Source organism: Phalacrocorax aristotelis, chromosome 21 (assembly GCF_949628215.1).
Source record: "Phalacrocorax aristotelis chromosome 21, bGulAri2.1, whole genome shotgun sequence".
NCBI classification, from domain to species: Eukaryota; Metazoa; Chordata; class Aves; order Suliformes; family Phalacrocoracidae; genus Phalacrocorax; species Phalacrocorax aristotelis.
The window spans coordinates 7,302,442-7,318,867 of NC_134296.1; the positions used below are offsets into that span (position 1 = coordinate 7,302,442).

The 16,426-nt window shown below is 44.9% G+C and overlaps 1 protein-coding gene across 1 annotated transcript; it reads left to right on the top strand.

Moving 5' to 3' along the window:
- Positions 1-6,399: 6,399 nt before the first annotated feature.
- Positions 6,400-12,759, top strand: DDX20 (DEAD-box helicase 20). The gene is made up of 11 exons (XM_075115345.1): positions 6,400-6,633; positions 6,728-6,822; positions 7,041-7,209; positions 7,636-7,750; positions 7,830-7,972; positions 8,353-8,491; positions 8,880-8,938; positions 9,634-9,716; positions 10,436-10,541; positions 10,628-10,729; positions 11,417-12,759. The coding sequence occupies exons 1-11, from the start codon at positions 6,438-6,440 to the stop codon at positions 12,532-12,534; spliced, it is 2,325 nt and encodes a 774-aa protein (XP_074971446.1). The 5' UTR covers positions 6,400-6,437; the 3' UTR covers positions 12,535-12,759.
- Positions 12,760-16,426: the final 3,667 nt, after the last annotated feature.

Genomic DNA, 16,426 nt, shown 5'->3' on the forward strand with positions numbered 1-16,426 from the left:
ATAAAAGATACACATGGTTATGTGAAGCATCAAATCTAAGTTAAACGATTTTACATTTTCCAGCACATCTAGCGTTCAGGAGGCCAGCCGCACGTGTACCTGGCAATTGGCAGATGCTCTGCTCCAGAAAGCTCCTGTAACGCTTGCAAGACACTGAACTGTGTGATCTGCCGGCAGATGAACAGGGAAGATTTTAGCCCCTGTTTGGTTTCTATTTAAAGGTCATCTTTTTGATCCGTTTTTCAGCCTCCGGGGCTGCTCCCGTCCCGTGAGGCTGATAAAGGAGTTCATGAGCGTAGCATAAAGAAAAGACCAGCATATTCATGTGCTCCAAACTCCTGGGAAGTTGTAAGAGAAGGGAATAATCTGAATTCTTTTCTCAGTAGGATTTCCCCACGAAGCAACGTTTTTCTCTTCCGTGTAGACAACCGGTTAAAAGCAACACCGACACTTCATGCCAGGCCCTGCGCTCCTTTCACTCCACAGCGGTGCAAACCGTGAGCAGATGGTGCAGTGCAGTGGAAAATCAGGTCTCCAAGAAAATACAGAGCTGAGAATAAAACACCCTCAAGCAGAAAGCGACATGGCTTATTTCAGGATGAAACGAAAAACTGAGATCCTTGGGCAAAAAATAGAATACGCCTTTTAGAGTGGTGTATTCCACTTACATGAACTGCCTCGTTCCTTCCCGTTTGAGAAAACATCCATCCCTTCACAGCTGAAGGCTCATCTCATTTGTTGGCTTTCAGTTCGTTGATCTGGTTTCTCAGGGCTTTCACGCGACTGCTCTTTGCTGAATTAACAAGCGTGGTTATCACTGAATTTTCTTTCATTTTTTACTTTCTTGCACACTGAAGGCAAACCTTTCAGAATTTCTTCCCACTTAAGCTGCAGCATGACCTGAATCGCATCTACCTTTGTGTAAATCCACTGGGCCATAAACATCCAGCCAAAATAGGCAAGAATATAATGTCAAAACTTCAATTCTGGTTTTGTATTTGTACATAAAGAGATAAATTACCCCTGAAAATTTGACCATTGCTTCCATTAAGCCTAATCTGTTGTATGCAGTCTCTCCACTTCTGGCCTTTAAAGTTCCTGACATGCCCCTGCCTCACTACGCCCCATCCCAAAATTGAAATTTTTAACTCTGCTCCAGCCAAATTCCAGCTCCTGACGTTCCTCTGCTTGCGCTGGAGTGCCAGGGGTAAGTACCAGGGTGGGGAAACTCCTTGTGCATTCCCTGTGCTGTCTTGTGTTAAAGAGCTATTGGATTACATCTCGGCTGGCTGCATTTCGGTGACCTAGATCCTGCTTGTACTAGCTGAAAAATAATTTAGCAAACCTTGGTATAGAAGCGTATCTGGGATTAAAATGGGCTGATATTTATTTATCTGGAGGAAAACAACGGGAGCAAACCACTGGCACTTCTCGCTGGTACAGCTGAAATAGCCGCTCTGAACTGATAGCCCAATGTCTGCTGTCTTTTCACCTGGAGCTGCCCCTGTACGTGCACCTGCGGTGACCCCCCGCATGCTTCAGGGTTCCTCTGAAATTCGTGAAGTTCTTCTGGATCCTTCTGAAGGACGTGCCTGACAAGGAACCGAATCCATTCAGCAGAAGGGCACTGGAATGAGCCTTAGCTGAATGTAAGACCCCATCACCATCATCGTCGTCATCATCATCATCAATAACAAGTCCATGCACCAGGCTTGCTGGAAAAAATCCAAGACTTTGCCAATTGTTACAGCAACAAGGCAGATTCTGCTGCCCCACAGACTTGCCGCTCACTGGTAACTTGCCATCCAGCTTTTTTTTCCAAAGGGAAAATGAACGCACAGGGTCCTTGGAGTCAGTTTTTGGGGGTGAATATGAAGTCACTGCCTACACTAATATCAATGGCCCTTTCACTGTAATGTGCTTTACTGTACAGAGAACCAATACAGTTTCCATGGCAGTGTAAACACAAATACATACCGCGCTCTGAAGAGTGAGTCACACGTGCTGCAGAGAACGGAAAAAGGTCACTGTCTTCATCTGAACACATCTGGGAGAGGAGGATAAGATTATCTCACTTTAAAAATATTTTATAAATATGATGTAAACCAATATTTGTTCTGAATAACTCCATGTCTTGGCAGATATGAAAGGCAAATCCTTTGAAGCTAAAAGAATAAGACAAGGCAGGTGCTTGTTTACAGTAGCAATGTTCAAATCTATAATGAATGTATTCTTAAAAGATATACACAGCCCGATAGTTCTGGAGCCAGTGCAAATTCTCCGTGGGCAGTTTATCCCAGCCTTTCCGAGAGTTACAGCAAGAGCTTAGCTGACGTGGGTGAAGAGTAAGTTCCACAGAAAGAAGAGATGGATGCATCTGTGGTGACTACTTAGTACTGGTACTAAGTAGTGCTCAAGACATTTCTTTGCGCTGCATGTGTTAGCTTTAGGAGGTCTCGGCACACCGCAAACTACACCTCAAACGTGTGGTACGGACCTTCGTCTGTGCTTTATAGTCTGAAATAGCGAGAGCCTGACCTTGAGTGTCAGCAGCATGCACCTCACAGGTGTCTTATAAGATTGTTTATCCAAAGCTGATATATCAATACATAGATTCAGAGAATTAATCTTGGATGAATTTAAAATCAAATATGTAATCTGCACTTCATAACAGGGACAAAAAATGTGTTGAGCCCTGTGTTGGAGGAATAAAATGGGCACTCAGTAGACATGGGAGCAAGCATTTTATTCTAAGTCCCCAAACCTGGAGGTTGGTTTATGATCCCAAGCTAGAGATTTTATACCCCTTCATAAGAACCAGTTATTTTTTTAATATTACAGCTCAGAAGGAGGTCTTATCTACTTCTTTTACTAACGTAAATCCTTTCCCAGGACCTGTTCTGCCTGCAGAGTTTTCACATTAATTGTCAAGATTTCCAAAGGCTGCTCTGAACAGGAATACTTCCTCTGGATCTTACTGCAAGTGAAAGCGAAGCAATGTCATGGCAAAACTGCAGATTCCCCTTGGCTGGGCTGACATGTGAATGTCGACATTGTGAATTCAGCACTTGAGAGTCACTGAGGTAAAACAAGGCCTGGAGGCTGACAACTGCTATTTATACACTGGCTCATGGCAGAGTACACAACATACAGGGAGTTTAAAACAAAGTTAGTAGCAGTAGCAGTTAAGATCCTCTTTAGGAATAAGGGTTAAGGGAGAAACAAAGCCTTTCATTAGATCAACTGATGCAGCCGCAGGAGCATGACCTAAATCTGACACAGCCCCATCAGAAAGGGCCAAACCCAAAGGGAGAGGGACAATAAATCTACCAGTCGTAGTGTTGAAGGGTTTCTCAGCATACAGACATCGAGAGGGTTTGGAATCTGTCCCTCCAGCATCTGATGGAAAATTAAACAAATACCTACAAGCGGCAGCATCTTTCTGAATTAAGGTGGTATGTCTGAATGTCTCATTAACAGTGCACCACGGAGAATAATGTCTGTCTCCAAATCACTTCGGCTGAATTGCAACATGCATGCAACCTCGGGGGAGAAAAAGAATAGGTGAGGAAAATAGAGAGCAGGAGTTGTTCATTGCGATGGCTGTTTTATCACCTCTTCTCTGCCCTTCCCCCATGGGAACAGTCACTTCTGACTGCTCTTCATTGTCTGTTTAAATCACATCAATTTAAAAGGGTTACGAGAGGCTGTATTTAATCAAACGTTTGTTATGTCCAGGTGTCTTTGTCTGTCTCCTTTCCCAGATTTATCCGGAGATAATTATCTCATGTTGGAGACTCGTTTCCCCTTGAGGACCAACAGGAATATCCACTTAAAAATTAAAAAATAATTGGAACTAACAGAATGCTTGTAGTTAGCTATCCTGTTACCTCTGCTCTGGGGCACAGTTCTCACCCCTACCATCTGGTCTGTCCCGATGTGGTAGAGGTAAGCTCTCCACGCTGAAACTGTTCTTCATTGTCCTGTGAGGCCCCACTCTCGGCTGGTACTCAGATAGTCATATGAAAATATCATAATACTAAAAAATGAGAACCGAACAGAACCTGCCAGACTTTTTCTCCCCCATCAGGAGTATAAATATGAGGAATTTCAAAGGCGTGACAAGGACTGTGGTACGCCAAAGCCATTAAAATTCATTTAGGCTGCCTGGCAATGTAAGAATAATGACACAGTGTATGTGCTCGTACAGTAGAAACCACTGTTGAGATTTTTGAAATCCCATTGCAATGAATGGAAGCTGCACGTCCAGAGCCTCTGAACTGCTGTGACAATAAAAGCTGACATGCGTAAAACCACCCACGATTTAAAATAAGTGGTCTACAGAGGGTAGTAAGTAGTGCACATACAACAGATTAACACATTTGGTCTTTGCTGAAGTGAATGCTATAGTATTAATTTTCTGTAATACTCTGGCTTTAAAATCTTGTTTCTGTGTGCGGTACAGCTGCATCCCAGACTCATGGTGTTTAATGAGAAACTCATTTCTACTGTCAGGATGTAGAGGGGTCAGAACAAAATGTCCCCACTGATTTGGTACAATAGGATAGCCGAGAGATTTCTCTGCTTTCTCTCCAGACTAAGAGAGATATAGATGCTTTGGGCACTGACTGTCAGCAAGCTTGTTGATGCTCTTTTCCCCACATGATCAGTTTTGTTCTTCTCATCCTCTTTTTGTCCTCCTCATCTTCTTTTGCAGCCTTCTCCATCATTCCTTTGTTGACCCTTCCTTTCCTCTTACGACTCCCTTTCCCTCTGCTCATTCCTCTCTTCTGACCGTCCCCTGGCCAGGGCTCGGCTGTCCCCCAGCATGCCTTCAGCCCAGCTTCTCTCCAAGGTTCACATTTATGCTCTAGTTAAATCCCTTGCTAGTGGGGCTTGTGCAAGGCCTGCAACTCTCACCAGCTCACTTCCACTCATGTAACGCAGAGGTTTTGTCCTCTGTGATATTTCTAAGTTTAAGTTTTTCAGCTGTTCATAAAACAAATGACCCAGGGATCCATGAAAGGCTGTTTAGCAGCAAAAGTTTATCTTTCTCCATCTAAACATCATCACTAGTTACTTCCCTGTAGATAAGGGCACCTCGTGAGATACACAATGGGCAGTGACAGCCTCAGTTATTGGCAGAAACAGGAAATAATTGCTAGTGTTGGTAGAAAGAAAAACAAACCAAAAAAACTGGCTGGATGGCCAAGCCCAGAGAGTTGTGGTGAATGGAGCTAAGTCCAGTTGGTGGCCAGACACAAGTGGTATTCCCCAGGTTCAGTCTTGGGGCCAGTCTTGTTTAATATCTTTATCAATGATCAGGATGAGGGGATCAAGTGCACCCTCAGTAAGTTTGCAGATGACATCAAACTGGGCAGGAGTGTCGATCTGCTGGAGGGCAGGAAGGCTCTGCAGAGGGACCTGCACAGGCTGGATCAATGGGCCGAGGCCAATTGTACCAGGTTTAACAAGGCCAAGGGCCGGGTCCTGCCCCTGGGTCACACCAACCCCAGGCAGCGCTCCAGGCCTGGGGCAGAGGGGCTGGGAAGTGCCCGGCGGAGAAGGCCCTGGGGGTGCTGGCTGACAGCCGGCTGGGCATGAGCCAGCAGTGCCCGGGTGGCCAAGGAGGCCACCAGCCCCCGGGCTTGTGCCAGCACTGGTGTGGCCAGCAGGAGCCGGGCAGGGATGGGGCCCCTGTGCTCGGCACTGGGGAGGCCCCACCTCGAATGCTGGGCTCAGGTTTGGGCCCCTCGGGACAAGAAGGGCCTTGAGGGGCTGGAGCGTGTCCAGAGAAGGGCAGCGGGGCTGGGGCAGGGTCTGGAGCACAAGTGTGCTGGGGGGCGGCTGAGGGGGCTGGGGGGGTTTAGCCTGGAGAAGAGGGGGCTGAGGGGAGCCCTTCTCGCTCTCTGCAGCTGCCTGAGAGGGGCTGGAGTGAGGGGGGGGCTGGTCTCTGCTCCCAAGTCACTAGTGACAGGGCGAGAGGAAACGGCCTCAAACTGCGTCAGGGGAGGTTTAGGTTGGATATTGGGGAAAGTTTGTTCACTGCCAGAGCGGTCAGGCCCTGGCACAGGCTGCCCAGAGAGGTGGGGGAGTCACCATCCCTGGGGGTGTTCAAACACCGTGCAGACCTGGCACCTGGGGACACGGTTTAGGAGGCCTGGGGGTGTTGGGCTGGCGGTTGGACTTCGTGATCCGAGAGGTCTTTTCCACCATTACCGAGCCCACGTTGCTGTAACACAGCCCAGGCACCGGCTGAGGAGCTGCCGACCGTCCCTCAGGGCACCCGCCCCACCCGCCGCGCGCCCCAGCCAACCAATCGCCGCCCGCGGCGCCCCCTGGCGGCACGGCGCGCGCGGGGGTTCGACCAGGGCGCCTGCGCGGCGCGGGCTAAAGGCGCCTTTCTCGAGGCGCCGCCGTTCCCGCCCCTCATCAAGATGGCGGCGCCCGAGGAGGCGCCGGCGGCGCCCGCGGGACGGTTCCGAACGCGCGACGTGCTGGTGCCCGGCGGCCCCGCCGACTTCGGGTCGCTGCTGCTGTCGGCGCCGGTGCTGGCGGGGCTGGAGGCGGCTGGCTTCCACAGGCCGTCGCCGGTGCAGCTGAAGGCCATCCCGCTGGGGCGCTGCGGCCTGGGTGAGCGAGCGAGCGGGCGGGCCGGGTGGGTGGCCGGGCGCGGAGCCGGGGCCGCCCCGGGGCCTCCGGTGACCTTTGTGGTGGCTCTTTGCAGATCTCATCGTGCAGGCCAAGTCTGGCACTGGCAAAACCTGCGTGTTCTCCACCATCGCCCTGGACGCGGTGCTGCTGGAGAGCCCCGCCACGCAGGTGAGCCCCGGCCGCGGGCGGCTGCTGCTGCGCGCCGGCCCGCCTGCACCGGTACGGGGAGGGGGGGCTTTGGTTCGTGGGAGGGAGTCGCTCTTTTTCTTGGGGAAACGGCATTATCGCCTGTGAGACATAGTGTTTGAAATCATCACGGCTCGGTGCCGGGCCTTAACCTTCGGAACCGTTCTGCAGCTCTCACGTTCAACCCTTGGTCCTCACAGATTCTAATCCTGGCTCCCACACGAGAGATTGCTGTGCAGATTCACTCTGTAATCACAACTATTGGAATAAAAATGGAAGGCTTGGAATGCCACGTCTTTATTGGAGGGACTCCTCTGAACCAGGACAAAATCAGGCTAAAGAAGTGCCACATAGCGGTGGGCTCCCCAGGTATGGACATGCTTCACTGCGCTTCAGATACTTGCCCAGAGAAGTTGTGGATGCCCCATCCCTGGAGGTGTTCCAGGCCCATTTGGATGGGGCTTTGAGCAACTTGGTCTAGTAGAAGGTGTCCCTACCCATGGCAGGGGGGTTGGACTACATGATCTTTAAGGCCCCTCCCAACCTAAACCATTCTGTGATACTTCACAGTACAATAGCTGGTGCTTTTGAAATCTGGGATCTTTTTTTAATAATAGGGGTAGTCTTAAAGGCCAGTGCCAGAGACATTTAGGCCAGGTATATTTAGGGAGAGATTATTCTAAATATGCCCTTTTTAAGGCTTATTACAATTACTTTTTAAAAATTAAAATTTCATCATTAGAACCTTTAAATTAATATTTTTCAAGTTCCTTTTACTTTCTTCTTCATATGTAGGTCGAATAAAACAGCTCATAGAGTTGGACTACTTGAATACAGCCAGTATCCGGCTTTTCATCCTTGATGAAGCAGACAAGCTTCTAGAAGAAGGCAGTTTTCAGGAACAAATCAAGTAAGAAAAACACTTCTCCTGCATTTATCAGTGGAATAGATACATATTTGTTAGTCACTTCCATTTCTTTATCTCACAGTTGGATATACTCTTCGCTACCGGCCAATAAACAGATGCTTGCTGTTTCAGCTACTTATCCTGAATCATTAGCTAATGCTTTGACCAGGTACATGAGAGAGCCAACATTTGTGAGGTTGAACCCTACTGATCCAAGTCTCATTGGTAAGGAGAAGTTTGTTTATAGTGATGTTACCAATAGGTTAAGACGACCATGCTAAAACCAAAATATGCATCTTTAAAATTTGTGGTGCTTCATAATTTCTCCCTGCAGGTGAGTTGGTTAGGTTACAAAGTGTTTGTTTCTGGTATTTATGTATTTAAAACATCAGTAATGAACGCAACTTTGTTTTTTCAATCAGTTCCAAAAATATTTCAGGCTTTTAAGAAAAACTTGTCCTGCAGGTTCTTATTTGGCATATGCATGCTTGTTTAAATTGAAAGCCTTTGTTTTAGCTGCATTGACACATGCTGACAGCAGCATAGCACTGTGCATGTTTTTGTGGAACCCCCTAATCTGACGGTATTTTTGGTTTCGTGCTCAGGGCTGAAGCAGTATTACAAAATTGTGAATTCCCATCCGCTTCCGCATAAAATATTTGAGGAGAAAACCCAGCACCTCCAGGAGCTATTCAGCAAGATTCTGTTTAATCAAGCCTTAGTCTTCTCAAATCTGCATAGCAGGTAAAATCTGTAAAAAGCATGTGCAGAAGCAGTGGTTGTAATGTCCGGTCATGGGTAAAATTACAGAGACCTTCTATAAGGTCTGAAAGCAGTATGCAAACTTTGGATCTGAAATACAGCCGGAGGAATGCAGTATGAAATACTGAAAATAAAGGAACACTGTAGCGTACAGCGTACCTCATACGCTGTTTAGAGTGCAGTGAGGCCTGATGTCCTCTTGTCCTTTTGTCCTTTTCCATCTGTGACGGGGCTGTTCTAGACACAAGGGTGAAAGTGACAGTTTTAAATGTTGTCCCTGGATGTAAAGACTAGCCTGTTGTGAGGCAGTGCCCAGGGGTGGTTAGGGCTGCCGGTTTATTTACCGTTGTCGTTGTGTATATTCTGCCAGGGCTCAACATCTGGCTGAAATACTGACATCCAGAGGCTTTCCTGCTGAGTGCATTTCAGGTAAGTCCATTCAACACTTTCTGATTCTATTGAAGTTGTGCATAAATGTGACCTAAAATAGGAAAGTTAATCTTAAATCTTGGTTTGTGTGGCCTGTGGTTGAGTAACTGAGAATAGCATTTGAATCTTCATAGGTCTTTAGGACTTAATCAATGTAAAAAATAATTACTATTTAACTTTCCAGTTTTCACATTTGTTTGGGAGTCATTTTTATGAGTGTCTAGATGAGTGCCTTGGCTTATTTGTAAAGAGAAAGTTTACTTAAGTTTGCAGGTTGAAGCAGTGTTTCTTTGGAATGTGGATGTTAGGTTTAAATCTTTTTTTTATTTCTAGTTTCTCTATTAAAAAAAAGCTGATAGCTGTTTAATAGAAGCCCTGAATTTTTACTTCAGCGGTGTTTTCCATGGCTTACATGTTTAAGTAAAAGTCCTCTAAAGTCAGTGTTGTTCAGGTGGGTTAAATATCTATGTCATTGGTTTTTCCTTAAAAAGAAGCAAAAGAATTTTTTTTAAAAATGGATTTCCTTATTTTCAAGTTTTTGTTTGTCCTTTTTCTCATTTGGAGCTGATGTTTGAGGAGGTTTCTGTCAACCTTATTTCTGATCTCAGCTGCAGTTGTACAAAGCAGTGTTTTCCAGAATTTGAGGGGCATAAAACTGAAGAATTTAATCTATTTCTAATTTTTTGTCTTTCTAGGCAGCATGAATCAAAATCAACGACTTGATGCTATGGCTAAATTAAAGCAATTCCACTGTAGAGTTCTGATTTCCACGGACTTGGTGAGTCAGTAGTTTATAGCATAAAACGAGTATTGGACATAAAGTTACTTCAGAGAATTAGGTTTGACCTGGAATTGAATAGGACATGAATGTACTGGAAAAACATGTGACTGAGCACTGTGTGCAACTTACTTTCACTGTGAAACTTAGAAATTGCCCCCTGTTCCTCATCTGGTTCAAAAATAACTTTTAATTGATCTGTTACTTTGCAGAAGCTTATAGATATTTCAGAGCGGTAGATTGGTTCCTTTGGGTAGGAGCTATGGGAAGGAATAGCTTGCTCCTCTAGTACTGTATGCTCACAATAGGTACCTCCCAAACAACGTTAGAGCAGTGGTTATGCTTGAGGCGCTCTCACCTTTTCTTGTGGTTGCTGAATTTTTCTCTTCAGTTGATTGTTTGAGGTCCTGCCATGAAAAGATGACTGCTGTTGGGTTGAATTTTTTGATGCTGGGGGGGGAAAAAAAACATGCTTGCTTGTATTTGATATGTAGAAGGCATAAGAAAAAATGATCCCCAATTGTCATGGTCACAATGCAACATGCCTGTTCTACAGGTAACACTGTAAACTGGCTGGAAGATTGTAGGTGCTTTATGGTGTATTGTAAAAACTTAAAGTTACAGTATGAGCAGTTACTCCCAAATGCGTTCTATTTATTTGAAGATCTCTTCAGCACATTCAGTGACCTATCCCCTTCTCTCCTTCTCGCTTTCTTAAGACATCTCGTGGAATTGATGCTGAAAAAGTGAACCTGGTAATCAACCTGGACGTCCCTGTAGACTGGGAAACGTACATGCATCGTATCGGCAGAGCTGGACGCTTTGGTAAAAACAGTCCTGTGGATTTCCTGAGCGTGCGCGAGCTTCGCTGGCTCTGGTTGGGTAATTGCACTTTCTGTCGTGTATCACAGGAACTTTGGGCTTGTCCGTGACATACTGCTGCCGCGGAGAGGAAGAAAACACAATGATGAAAATTGCGCAGAAATGTAATCTTCAGCTTCTACCTCTACCAGGTATGCTCTGTCCTGTGAAAGCAGCTCTTCTGTTGGTTGTTTTCTGTTTATTCAAGCTTCAGACAAGTCCACAGGGAGCTGACGTGGATCTTCTCTGCTGGAGTTGCCTTCGTTTTGGTGCAGGGTTTCATACTCCATGCTAAAGACTAGTTGTGCAACTGCTGCAGCTGTGCAAAGCAATGGAAAATGAACTTAGCGCATGCCTATGGATAGGGAGAGGAACTCTGCATCCAGCTGTTGCTTAAACTACTACATAACTACTTGAATTTCCAGAAATCTGGTACTAAGCCTTTCTCAGGCTGTAAGATACAGTACGAGAAGTAAGGAGGGAGTAATTGGAAGAGGAGATGATTTGCTACCCTTGTTTGCCAGAAGCTGTTGTGCTAGAAATGTAGCATTACCTTCTCACATAAGTTCTAATTTTCTATCTGGTTAAGTCGGATGTGAAAAATGGGTGACAAGTAGTGCTGTGCTTCTTGTCTTTATCAACTTCTTGATGCTTTCTGTGAAGAAAACATGCTGGCTATTTGAGCTCTTTCAGGAACTGAAGGGATCAGTTTGTAGCCCTAACTTAGCATGTCTTAACGTCTTATCTGCGATTTTGCAAAGCTTGACTTTAGTATGTGTTTGAGTTCTAGAGGGAAGGATGCACTTAATTGAGTGCCTGCTTGTTTCCCTTTTGTGCAGAGCCGCTACCTCCTGGAATGATGGATCAGTTTGAAGATGGGGAGGTAGAAGTCAAGCCTGTTACATATACAGGTGCTTCAGTGAATTCGGACACTGTGTGTCTTAGACCAGAGGAACCAGTACCGCAGCCTGTCCAAAGTAGTTTTTCAGGGGTACCTCAGCCTCTTTCTAATCTTCCAGGTGATAATTCTTCTGTAGAAAAGCCAAAAAAAGCTCTGAAGCCAAAGCAGATTAAAAAGTACTCAAATTCTGCAAGCAAATTCTCAAATTCTACAGAAAAAGGTAGCAGAAATCCCCAAGCTTCCAGTTACCCCACGGAACAGAGGACTCAAGTCAAAGCTGTCTCCAGAACGGATGGACAACGTAACACTCAGTCTCCAGATGAGGAGGCTTTAAAAAAAAATCTTCCCAGAATTCCGTGCTTATCTTCTTTCAAAAACCAACAGAACAATCCCTGGAACTTCTCAGAGTTTGTTGAAGACTATGAGTATTTCATTAAAGAAGGCTTGGAGAGAGAAGTTGAAATTTTAAGAAGCTACTCAGGCCCAGGAGAACAGCGTGAGCTCCCCAGAAATGGTGGTGTAGAGTGGAAGGAGGTGGAACATAATACAGAGGTGGTAGCAAATGGTGTTGTGTCTGGTGACAGTGATGGTTCATACAGTCCCAGAGCTTCCTCCAATAGCAGGGAAAATAACTCATGCTTTGAAGCATTTTCAGATACGCAGGAGAAGAACGCTGTTCCCACCACACGTCAGGGTGGTGCAGGCTTCTGTCCTGCACCAGAGCAGCCTCAGGAGCTGTCCCAAGTCCCAAAGCAAAATCGAGTGAAAAAGAAAGTTCTGAAACAAAACGCTAGACAAAAGAAAAGCCGTTACCATCAATTCCCTAGTCCTTCCACAAGAAAACCTGAAGATGACTGCTCCTGCAGCTCTTGGGATGATGGTGTTCCTTACGAGGCTTGGAGTTACAAAAACTACTGGAAATCTCATTATCGGGCATGGCAGAACTACTATGCTGCAGTGTGTCGCTACAGGCAAAGCTACAGACAGTTTAGCTGGATGAACGCCTATCACGTCAACTCGGTCTACCTTCAGGAGCTGCTGAAAAGTGGTGATTGATGTAATGATGCTGCTGTTAGGGACAGGCTGGTTGGTGCTGTGAATAGGTGTTACCTGGGGAAACATAACTGCTGGCCTACAAGGACACTGCCAAACCTGAACAGACATTGGTTAAGATGGAAGAAAAATGTTGTCTTTTTCATAAGTGGGCTGTGTCTAGGTAAATGTTTTACATGCATTCCAGTGATGGTGTTACAAGTTGTTAATAAAAGGAAATGAAAGACAGCTGAATGTTCAGTTGCAATCTTTACCTTCCAAAGTAAAAAAACCAGGAAGATAAAAGGCAGCTAATTAACGTGAGAAAACACCAACCGACCCTAGTTTATTTGCTTGACTTACCTGCCTTGTGACTTCTGGGTGAAGCTGAATTCACTGTAAGGCTAAATAGTCTGTTTATAGTTGGAGATTACTCTGTTTTCCGTAATTCTCTTATTGAACACCAGACGCTGATTATGTATCAGTTAAGTGGCAGAGTGAAACCTGCATCTCAATGCCCGTATTGCTAATTTAAATCCAGTTAATTAACATTGTATAAATAACACTTCTATAGCTAGGTGTATGGCAAGCTGTGCATAGAGGGTGGTTTAATTATGTAGAATGTGCAGCAATCGTAATTGGTCTGTCCCTCTGGGTGCAGCGATGTCAGACTTGCCACACTTACAGGAAGGCTTTAATTAGAAATGAAACTACCTATTAGTACTAAAACTAACTGGTGGTTCCTGTTTGGCCTGCCCTGACCTGTGTGTAGCTGTCTTGAAGCAGGAACAGGTGAGAGCACTGGCTGGCTGAGGGTATTGTCCCGAGGCTGCCTCTGTGCTGGTTTTGAACTTCTGCCTTTAGTACGTGTGGGATCACAGAGGCCAGTTACTTCAGCTAGTTTCTTTGATTTCTCAAAGTTCACCACAGCAGATATAGTCTGTTGTGGTGTTTTTTTTGGTGGGGTTTTTTGTTTGGTGTGTTTGGTTTTTTTTCTTGAGCAGAGTAAAGCTGGAATTTTCTCAGTAAAAGCACTGCTGCTACCTGCTGTGAACTGTACTTCAAGGAGACTTCTGTAACTCAGTGAAATGGATGTCTTCAGGGACGCTAGATTGCTCACCTCCAGCAACTTCCAAATTCATTTGGAGAAATACAGTATGTTTTCACTCAGCCTACATAAATCACTTGCTGCCTGAGCATTCCTAGTGTTCGTGCAAAGTTCCCAGTGCGAATCCCGTGGTGTCCCTGGCAGCGCTATTGACCTCTTTGTGCAGCGGTGGCTCTAAACTCCACGCCATGCAACTCAGACTCTGCTCGCTGCAGAGAACTGTACGATTGATGTAGCTTGTGAGCGGCATAGAAACGTAGCGCAAGGTGGGCATCAAGGCCGCCGTCCCACCGCGGGTGGGTGCGAGGTTTTCCTGTCAGCTGGGGCAGTGGTGGCCCCTAGTGGGTGTCGGCCTTGACTGCAGGAGAGAAAAGTGGTCTGTAAGCTGTTCTGTTCGCCTCTAGCTCGGTGGGTGTTACTAGTCACCGAGCAAGTAATTTTAATTTCTGCTTAAAGGATTTTTAAAATTTTAAATAGTGCCTCTAAGTGGTGCTTTCTAATCTGGTCAAGATGAGATCAGCTCTACTTGTTTTGCGGTTGAAGCACGCTGACCCTATGCAATATAGAAGGCAAGGCTTTGGCCTAAGGGGAATTGTCTTTTAAAAGGTGAGATTCCCTTTTAAAAGAAAGGCATAAGATGGGCTCTTAAATATAATAAATACCTCGTTAGGAGAGGTGTGTTTCCCTCTGTACTTTTTTCCTCCCTCAGTGTCACAAATGACCCCAGGGAGGGGCTCTCCTAGGTTTTGTCTGCATGGTTTGAAAAGGCCAAGACGATATGATTTTGTTTCCAATGTTAATTTTGCTGCAACTCTTCATGTTCAGAAGGAGGATGCTGTAAGAGGTGCACTTAGGTATCTGTGTTATTGCTCTCCTATAATGTCTCGGTCATCTTGCTGTTTTCATTAATGGGTGCCTAAGTGAGAGTTATTAGTATTAAAATGCAACTCGAGTGGCTTAGGCCAACACCCAAAGTCCTCCAAAAGAACCTCCCAGAACTTTTTTAGAAGAAATATACAGCATCATGTTGGTATTTATGGCACATACTCTGTTTAATCCAGATTGGATACATCAGGTACAGCAGTGGCACAAGACTCAATACTGTAAATGATATACAAGTTTCAACATATGCACTACAATTCCAAAAGAAGACAACAGGAAACTTGGTTCTTCTAGAAAGTTGGTCTCAAATGAAGCTACCTGCAGTTGTATACAGTACATTTTGTATCTGTCCTCTGATGTTCGTAAGCAAAGCCCATTTATAGTACGAAAATAGAAAATAATACGGTTGAGAGCTGCTCATAACATAAAACTCCTAAAGAAAACACCATTGCATTGGAATGCCTTACTGATTTATCAAAAATATACCATCGCACGCGGGTTGTAAGATACTTCGTTGGTCCGAGGAGCCGGTGGGAGCTCCCAATCTTAGTTGCAACAGAACGGAGAAGAGCATTCGGTATGGTGGTTAACGTCTCACCCAGACAGCTGTGTGGCTTCTGTGACTAGCACTAGTTTAAATCAAAATGAAAAGAAACATGTGCACACATATACACACAAAGTAACAGACTCTTGACTGAGAACAAAACTCAAGAAGGAATTTTCACAAGCTCTTTGACACCTGGTCTTTTGACTGATCCACCTGAAGTTTTTCTGGCACGGTTTTGGCATTCTGAGCCTACGTAGCGGTACTTTTCTGGTACACTTTCTCGAGAGTTCTCTGTGGTGTTTCGTGGGTGTTCATGAATTGAGCCTCACTTATTGAAAGAGGAGGTATTGAATCCTATACAGCTTGAATAATTGGCAAAGAGAGGTGAAATGACTTCTTTGAGGTCACTTAGTGATTTGTCGAGACAGTCAGGAGTAGAACACAGGTTCCTGATGCTCGCGCTCCTAGCTCTAATCAATGTGCCTTCGTTTGCTTCTACAGTTTTTAGATAAAACCGCTATGAAGAGGGTTTATGGCATCGTTAAATGTAAAGCCTAAAAACTTGAGCTCTGAAGTCATATATCTAGTGTAGTTGCTCAAGTGTTGGAAAAAAATTATTTTAAAAAAAATCAATTAAGATCTATTTGGTAAATTATGTGGAAAAGGGGTATTATTCACCTAATTTAAAAAGCAGAATAAAGCCCTCAGTTCAAAGCTGCTGATGTTCACAAGCCATCCGTGAATGCTGACTTTGTAACTCTGCCCTAGTCTGACATAGAGAAAATATTACAGGATCCAAGGGATGTTTGCACCCCAAAATTAAATATGATTTTTAATATACTGATTTTGCTCTATAATACATGTAAGATACAATACGTTTACAACCTCTTTCCTTAAAAAAAGCAAAATATTTGCAGAAACATTGCTTTCTTTAGCTGGTATTAATCTGATTTTCATGCACGCCCCTTAAGCTATCTAAACTAGAACGATAAGTGCTGGTTTGCAGTACTAGTATATTATCAACTGTTTGAGGTTAAACAAGTAGCATTGATTCAAATTTAGTATTTTTGGCAACCGTATAGGATGTGTTTTGAATTGCCGGTTAACTTCATTCCACACAAAAGCCATGCCTGTTACATAGTTTACCATTTCCCTGGTTCATTTTTAACAACGAAAATTATTTAATGGACAAAAGTAGTCTCTGGGATAAGAATTTTTGTATTCTTCCTATGCTTGTAGGCAGCTAACTTGCAATGTGGAAAGGAGAGTAATTTAACATGATGCGAGGGACTATGATGGCAGCAGGAGGGGAAAAACTAAGGAAAAAATGATGGCTGAACAGCAGGGGCAAAATCCCTGACACTGAGGTCTCCTAGTCT